This window comes from Gobius niger (assembly GCF_951799975.1).
Source record: "Gobius niger genome assembly, contig: SCAFFOLD_49, whole genome shotgun sequence".
In the NCBI taxonomy this organism is placed as follows: Eukaryota; Metazoa; Chordata; class Actinopteri; order Gobiiformes; family Gobiidae; genus Gobius; species Gobius niger.
Window position 1 is genome coordinate 195,639 of NW_027639063.1, and position 8,690 is coordinate 204,328.

The window sequence follows — 8,690 nt, forward strand, 5'->3', positions numbered from 1 at the left end:
GAGCTTCTCTGTCAGTGCTTACAGCACCGCCTCTGGCGGTCAGGAGGGAACCTACTTAACAATTGATCCAGGAGTGTTTTAAAGACCACTGTGGTGGAAAGTAAAGGTGCCATGTTGACCACTCATATACAGCCGCTGGGTCACTACAAGGTCAAATACACACATTTGATCTGTTTTTACTCTGACACCTCACAAGTAAATCATCATTTAAAACTGTTGTGAAGAAGTCTTTGTGCTTGGTTTTGCCTGTTCGCATTGGATGAAATGTCCAGTTTTGAACAGTTAGCACCTATTTGTTTGCTTTTTCTGGTTCTCTGTTGTGAGATTGCTTGTGATGAACAGGAGTACATATTCTCTGAAGTGCAGTGCTCTGGGTGGTCATTGTGTGTATTGCAGGTCATTCTGTTTTATTGTGTGATGTTTGGATTGATGCTGTGAGAGCGTGTGTTAAGAACAGGAGTGTTGGCATGGCTGAAGGTTCAGCCTCAGTATGGTGCTCATTCAGACCTGATGTAGTGTTTATTGTTGTGACAGCACATCTGTGTGATAGAGAGCGGCCATTTTGTCTCAGATGTTTTGGTTCATGATTTCTCATCTTTCATGTTGTGGAACAGTTTCATTGTGTCGTGTATTCATGTTTGTTTTGGTGCAGACTTGGTTTTGTTCTGTGTCTTGTTGATTTGATTTATTTGTTTTCATTTTAAGCTAATTTTAACTTGATAGATTCCTCTAAGATTTAATCTTAATGATTTCTGTTCTTGGTGGGACTGTTTACATGTTTTGTATAGTTTGCATTCTGGTCCAAGCTTGGTGCGGATGTTTCAGTTTAAGGTTTGTTTCCCGTTCTGTTTGTTAATGTCCTTGTGTCTCACTTAAAGCTGCATTATGCAACTTTTATGTGGAGAAAATAGTTGATATTTGTGGGTATTTGACCTTGACCCTGAAGTGCAGTGCTGTGGGTGGTCATTTTGTCTTTGTAAAAGGTTCATACTGTCTTGTTAGGTTAAGTCTATTACAGTTTTGTTATTTTAGTAAGACAGAAGGTTTAGCTGATCTGCTTCACTAGTTTTGATCACTTCCTGTGATCTTCCTCTGGAAGGAGGAAGATGAGGAAGATCACAGGAAGCCATCAAAACTAGTGAAGCAGATCAGCTAAACCGTCTGTCTTGCTAAAAGAACAAAACTGTAATAGGCAGCCATTTTGTGTCTTGCAGTACAGTTGCTCAGGCGGTTTTATTGTATGATGTGAATATAAATGGGTGTGTAATAACACATGGTTACATAGAACACATGGTTACAGAGCAGATTACACTGTACTAAATGTGGCAGGTACAATGTATCAGTGGTAGTGTGAAATAAAGTGCTACCTATAAATGTAATGTTATATTGATTCATGTCAACATTACTGTAGTGTTCTGGTACTGGTTCATACCTGATGTAGGGTTTGTACTTGTGAGAGGAGGGACGATGTTCTGTGTGTTTAAGGACAGCCGCCATTTTGTGTCAGATATGATACTGCTAATGTGTTTGCATTAGACTTGTTGGCTCGATTGTGACACTTCACAAATAAATCATCATTTAAAACTATTTTGTTCTAGTAGCTTAACTGTTTGTGGGGAACAAGTCTTGTTGGTGTAGCCTGTAGTGTTGTGTGAAAATGTCCAGTTTTGACACAGTTGGCACCTATTTGTTTGCTTTTTTCTGGTTCTCTGTTGTGAGATTGCTTGTGATGAACAGGAGTACATATTCTCTGAAGTGCCGTGCTCTGGGTGGTCATTGTGTGTATTGCAGGTCATTCTGTTTTATTGTGTGATGTTTGGATAGATGCTGTGACAGTGTGTGTTAAGAACAGGAGTGTTGGCATGACTGAAGGTTCAGCCTCAGTATGGTGCTCGTTCAGACCTGATGTAGTGTGTATCGTTGTGACAGCACGTCTGTGTGATAGAGAGCGGCCATTTTGTCTCTGATGTTTTGGATCATGATTTCTCATCTTTTATGTTGAACAGTTTCATTGTGTCGTGTATTCATGTTTGTTTTGGTGCAGACTTGGTTTGGTTCTGTGTCTTGTTGATTTGATTTATTTGTTTTCATTTCAAGCTAACTTGATAGATTCCTCTAACAATTTAATCTAAATGAGTTCTGTTCCTGGTGGGACTGTTTACATGTTTTGTGTAGAGTTTGTAGATATCTGGTCCAAGCTTGGTGCGGATGTTGTTTCAGTTTACGGTTTGTTTCTCGTTCTGTTTGTTATTGTCCCTGTGTCTTACTTAAAGCAGTACTAAGTAACGTGTTTACCTTAATAAATCCTTTTCGTAGTCCCTGTGCGGGTAATAGAAGTGTTTATGGGATGATTGGAGGGTCTTTCATCTCCCCCTGGTGTCTCTGGACAGAAAACCATGTTTGCAACTTGACTGCCACCGGTGCGGAGAAAGCAATACACACTAATGAAATCACGAAGAAGAAGCTAACATGCTAACGGGCAAAGCTAACTGCGGGCTAACGTCACTTTAAACAGTATTTACAGCAAAGTTTGAGTGAAAAAAAATATTTCCATTGTATAATTGGATGCACTGTAACCCTCTCTCCCTTCGCCTTTCCTGTTGGCGTAGTATTTACTCTCCAAGACAATTAATAAGTAAAAAAATCGTAACTTTCTACTACACCTGCAGTTGCACTTATGGCCTCTAGGGGGAAGAGTTACTTAGTACTGCTTTAAAGCTGCATTATGTAACTTTTATGTGGAAAGAGTTGATATTTGTAGATATTTGACCTTGTATTTGACAGTGGCTCTGTTTTCTTGTGTCATGTGAACTTTACTGTAGTGCTGTAGTACGCAGGTTCTGGTTCAGACCTGATGTCGTGTTCTGGTACATGTGAGAGCGTGTCATGTAAGAGGATGTAATGTTTGGTTGTTTCTCTTTGTTAATGTCCTTGTGTCTTACTTAAAAGTGCATTGTTCATATTTTAGATTTAATCTAAATGAGTTCTGTTCTTGGGAGGACTCTGTTTACATGGTTTGTTTGTAGTTTGTGGAGTTCTGGTCCAAGCTTAGTGCGGATTTTGTTTCAGTGTAAGGTTTGTTAATGTCCTTGTGTCTTAAAGCTGCATTATGTAACTTTCATGTGGAAAAAGAGTTTATATTTGTGTGTATTTGACCTTGACCCTGAAGTGCAGTGCTCTGGGTGGCCATTGTGTGTATTGCAGGTCATTCTGTTTTATTGTGTGATGTTTGGATTGATGCTGTGACAGTGTGTTAAGAACAGGAGCGTTGGCATGGCTGAAGGTTCAGCCTCAGTATGGTGCTCGTTCAGACCTGATGTAGTGTTTATCGTTGTGACAGCACATCTGTGTGATAGAGAGCGGCCATTTTGTCTCAGATGTTTTGGTTCATGATTTCTCATCTTTCATGTTGTGGAACAGTTTCATTGTGTCGCGTATTCATGTTTGTTTTGGTGCAGACTTGGTTTGGTTCTGTGTCTTGTTGATTTGATTTATTTGTTTTCATTTTAAGCTAATTTCAACTTGATAGATGCCTCTAAGATTTAATCTAAATGAGTTCTGTTCCTGGTGGAACTGTCTACATGTTTTGTATAGTTTGCATTCTGGTCCAAGCTTGGTGCGGATGTTTCAGTTTAAGGTTTGTTTCTCGTTCTGTTTGTTAATGTCCTTGTGTCTCACTTAAAGCTGCATTATGCAACTTTTATGTGGAGAAAATAGTTGATATTTGTGGGTATTTGACCTTGTGTTTGACAGCGGCTGTTTTCTTGATTCATGTGAACTTTACTGTAGTGTTCTGGCCTGGCTTAGGGTTCAGCCTCAGAGTGGTACTGTTTCAGACCTGATGCAGGGTTTGTATTTGTGACATGTCTGTGGTAGGAGGAGGAGCTGCCCTGTGTTTAAAGGCCCTATGTGACTTTGTTGATTGCAAACACAGAAAAGGAAATCACTAAATTAAAATGTTGTTTGTGGGCCAAACTCATTCCTAACTTTCGGAACATATTTGTAGCATCCAAATTTGTCAGTTTAAAGGCAATATATTAGACCTGTTGGTTATTTCTTGTTGTGGAGCAGTGGCATGTTTTAATGTAGTGATGATAACACTGTTGGTGCAGACTTGGTGTGGCTCTGTGTCTTGTGTACGTCTTTTTTGTTTATTGCCTTATACCCGATGGGTCCCACTAATGATGAATTCTACAGTTCAGATGAATTCTACAGTTTAGATCATTTGACTGTTTTGAGTTAATAGTTTTTAGTTGCTTATGTTATGTGGAATGTTTTGATGAAACGGGCCGTAAATGACTGTCTTCTTGGTACAACTGAGATAGTGGCTTAGTACTGCTTGGGATAAGGTCTTTCTTTTGTTACTCTTTGGTGAAAATTTGGGAAGTGGAGCGTTTTCTGTTGTCAGATTTGGAAATGTATTGTCTGTGTCTGGCAGGTTGACTAAATCTCACTTTAGGCTATATTTGGTGTTAAACTAGATACATCTAGGATCATGTGGTTTTGGTTTTGCTGGTTCTGGCTTGGTCCATGTCTGGTCCTGTCTGTGAGGACACTGAGGACAGAAGTTGTTTCACATTAAACCTGAATTAAATCTTTAGCTGTTGACAGTGTGGACTGAGTCATACCAGTCCATGCTGTGGTCGTCTCTGCCTCAGTCCATTGATGCCAGAATGAGGTCAGTACCTTCTACAGCACCATCACAAGACTGAGGCTAGGATGATATGAAGTGTTGTTTCTCTATGCGTCTGACTTTAGTTTAAGACATGGCTACTTCGGTTTGATTGTTTGACCATTGTGTTGTTTACTCATTCCACTTTTGTATTTCAGATGCCGCGCGGCAAGGGGTCCAGGCGATCCCTTGCGGCCAAGAGGAGGAGGGAGAAGCAGCTCGCGGGGCAGTGCGCTGTTCCTGAGGAGGAGCTCGCGGGGCAGTCTTCTGTTCCCGTCGAGCTGCTCCCGGGGCAGTGCGCTGTACCTGACGAGCTGCTTGCGGGGCAGTCCGCTCTTCCCATGGAGGAGCTCGCGGGGCAGTCTCCTGTTCCCGTCGAGCTGCTCCTGGGGGAGTCGTCTGGTCCCGTCGAGCTGCTCCCGGGGCAGTCGGCTGTTCACGAGGAGGAGCTCGCGGGGCAGTCCGCTGTTCCCGTCGAGCTGCTCCCGGGGCAGTCGGCTGTTCCTGAGGAGGAGCTCGATCCCTCTCCTCTTTGGCCCCCCGTCGAGGAACGTAAGTGGATTTCAGAATACTTCCACCTCCTTTTTAATTCTGTTTGATATTACAATGATTTCTCTTGTCTTTGAAGCCCGTGGACCCGGCTACCGACACCGTCCCCAGGTTTGGCCCACTGGAGTGTCCGGGAAGCAGCACCGGCTGGTGCTCCCGCAGGAGTCTCCCGACAAGAAGGCAAGTTCACGAGTTTGAGAAGGAAATAAATGTGTGACTTTTGATGTGCTGACAATCACTAAATACAGATTGTTTCTTTTTTGGTCTTAGTTCATTCTGCTTGTCGGGAACTCCCATCTGCGAGCCATCGTGGACCAGCACGTGCCGATGCAGGAGGGGCACTATTCCTTCGGCTTCAGCGCGACCCCTGGTGGTGGACCCTCGCACATCCACAGGGAGCTGGCTGGGACCACCCTGCCCCGAGGTGGGTACAGTTGTACTAGCAACATTTTTGACTTTCAAAAAAAAAAAAAAAAATTTTTTTTTTTTTTTTTTTTTTTTTTGACTTTGTGTCATATTGTTCAGCACGTTTGACCTCTGACCCTTCTCTTGTTGTCAGAGCCAGCTCTTGTGGTTCTCATGGCACCCTGCAACGGACTGTCGACGTGCCGGACGTTGGACCAGGCTGCGAGGGAGTTCGGCCAGCTCCTGGCCTACGTCTGTGGACGCTGGCCCAAGGTGTGTACTTCACTTCTATGAGGTCTGAAAGTACTTCATTATTGTATTTAACATGTCTTAATTGTAATTTTGTGTTTGTAGGTGTGTGTCGTGGATTTTCCACCTCGGCTTAGCGCTGGGGTGGAGATTCAGACCCTCCTTCGGCAGGCGTACCACCGCATCGCTGTCAGCATGGGTATGTATAAAAAATGCAACTGTCATCACTATTTTCCTTAGAGTGGCGCATACTTTAACATGTTCTTTTTGTTGCTAACATCTGTTTTAGGGATCCGCTACTTCCGTGTAGCACACAAGTTTCCCCGGAGCAAAGGGCATCTGTGGGCCAGGGATGGTGTAAGTACAGTCTCTCTCTTTAAAGTTGACCATTTTAATGACTGTTGTTTTATTTAACGTGGGTGAATGATGTGTTTCAGACTCACCTGAGCGACGACTTTGGCATGCCCATCCTCGTCCAGCTGCTGTGGCAGGCGTGCTACATGCAGCTGGAGCTGGATGACGCTGCCGCTGTTGCGCCGGTGTCTCCTCCCCCGCCCCGCCCGGTCACCAGGAGGGTTTCCCCAAGAGTGGACCGAGGTTCGACGGGGCAGCAAGGTGAGAAACTGTTCCTGTTTTGTTAAAGCATTGTTAACTGAAGTTGCATTTTACTGACTGCTTTGTGTTTATCTCTGTCACTCAGCCTGGGGTCTCCCCCGTGAGCCCCAAGGGACTGCTGCAGGCGCAGGAGGTTAGTGTTCTACTCTATAAAGCTATGGTTAGATTGTGAGTGCTGTAACTAAACTGTCTGTTTCCTTTGTTTTGAGGTGGAGAACGTGTTCTCCTTTCCCCTGTCGCCTTGCCTCTTCAGCCCTGCCATGCTGGTGGAGATGGAGCGCTTCTCTCCATCTCACGGCGGCTGTGGCCAGGGCATCGGCTCCTTTCCTTCGGGAAAGAAGGTAAGTATCAGATCTTGCGTGAAATGTTGTTGTTTAATCATGATTTCTGAGCTGGTGAAATAACACGTCTTTTTTTTTGCAGACGTCTCGGACGAGGCGTCGCAAGCGTGCCGCCCCAAAGAGACGCCGGCCCACGCGGCAGGTAGGTGTTTTTAAGGCTGTGCTCTTTATACATTCTAAAGAAATTAATGCATATTTGTTATTTTGTTTATTGTAGGCGCGGGCAGCACAAGAGGTTGTGGCGGTGAGACCCGGCTCATCTGCCAGCTCCGTGTCTTCTATGGAGGAGGACCAGGTCAGTGTCGTTTAAAGAGGCTGAATACGTTTTTACATTGTAACTTCTTTGATTATTAACAAATGTTGTCCTCCAGGTGGCGGCAGCTGTCGTGGAGGTGACACCAGGAACGTCACCTACCAGCGTGGTCATCCTGGACGGCTTCCTGGAGGACGAGGTGTGTGTACTTTTTATTAATTGACGTTCTATGATCTGTCACGGAATAGCATCTAACCCGTTATTCTTTTTGCAGCTGCAGTTCGTGGATGTGGGGGTGATTCCAGGAGCATCACTCACCAGTTCCCTCGACGCCCCAGTGGTCTTTGTGGACCAGGTGAGATGATTTTTATGTATCATTTTCAAAAGCAGGTACACTGAACAGAGTGAGATGCGCTTTAGTTTGAGAGATGTCTAATGGTTATGTGTTTTCTTTGTGACTTGTAGATGAAGAGGACCAGCCCCCTTTCAGCCAGTCAGCCTTCTCCACGCCGCAGCATTCCACCAGCTGTCCACGGGGAGAGCGCTTCTGACGCCAGGGACCCAGATAAGTCTTGCATTTGTTGTGCACAGTCTGACATGGATGTTAGTGATAGTGAAAGCCTTATCACGTTTGGTAGTAGCGATGTAGAGATGGAGGTTGATAGTCCTGTTGTAGCGTGTGTTGATATAGTTATGGAGGATAGCGTTCCCGTTGGTATGCCGAGTTGCGTTAGGGGTAGTTTTCATCAGGCTGATGACAGGTTCCCGTATGGAGGGGCTCAGTGTGCAGCCATAGCTCTGGTGGCATTAGCTCGGCACACTGTGTCCAGTGTGTTTACATGGCAGCAAAAGGATTTAGACAGGACTTTAGTGATTGGTGATGCTGTTTACACAGAGCTTAGGGATAATGACCTGACTCATGGGCACGAGCTCTTACTAGCTTCTGACTTGCCCAAAGAGTCAGTTATTGATGGTCAACCGTTTGAGTTTGAGTTCAGTCAGCCGGTCGCTGGGGCTGCAAATGTACTAGAGAGTGAGCTGATTGTTTCCGGTACCTGTGTGACCTTAGATGGTGGTTTAAGAGAGATGTTGGCACACTATGATGCATGTCTACTGACGATGTGTGGCAGCACTTGTGCAGTCATTAAAGACAGCGGTAGGTACGCGGTGGTGGACTCACACAGTCGTAGTGCGACTGGGATGGTTGACCCTGATGGTAAAAGCATTGTACTGTACTTTAGCAGCCTGGATGATTTATATGCTCATTTTTGCGCGTTAGCTGATTGTTATGAAGTTGAATATAAGTTGTTTGAGATTACAGGTGTTGTTGTTGTGGTTGTTGGTTTGAAGTGTGAAGCATCTGAGGTCATTTTGCCTCAGACGCCTGACACTTCTGACCAAAGGCCAAAGCGTAAAAGGTCAGTTAAAGCTAAGTCGTCTGTTCCCAAACGCACACTCACAAGTAAGAGGGTGAAACGTGAACGTGAATGTGATGATTTGGATGTTGTGTGTGCTGATATAGTTATGGAGGATAGTGTTCCAGTTGATAGTCCTGTTGTAGTATTTTCTGATATAGTTATGGAGGATAGCGTTCCCGTTGATATTC

The 8,690-nt window shown here is 44.4% G+C and overlaps 1 protein-coding gene and 1 long non-coding RNA gene across 2 annotated transcripts in view; both read left to right on the forward strand.

Moving 5' to 3' along the window:
- The window catches only part of LOC306982954 (uncharacterized protein), a gene marked incomplete at both ends in the record, with an annotated part of 69,078 nt that extends 62,091 nt beyond the window's left edge, over nt 1-6,987 (forward strand). Inside the window, 2 exons of the mRNA XM_079583398.1 lie at nt 5,781-5,903; nt 6,914-6,987. Coding sequence (XP_079439524.1) covers nt 5,781-5,903; nt 6,914-6,987 — 197 coding nt within the window. The remainder of the gene's footprint in view (nt 1-5,780; nt 5,904-6,913) is intronic.
- A 121-nt stretch (nt 6,988-7,108) lies between these two features.
- LOC306982955 lies at nt 7,109-7,401 on the forward strand. The gene is made up of 3 exons (XR_013794245.1): nt 7,109-7,126; nt 7,203-7,283; nt 7,359-7,401. It is a non-coding gene; the product is annotated as an uncharacterized lncRNA (long non-coding RNA).
- Nucleotides 7,402-8,690: the final 1,289 nt, after the last annotated feature.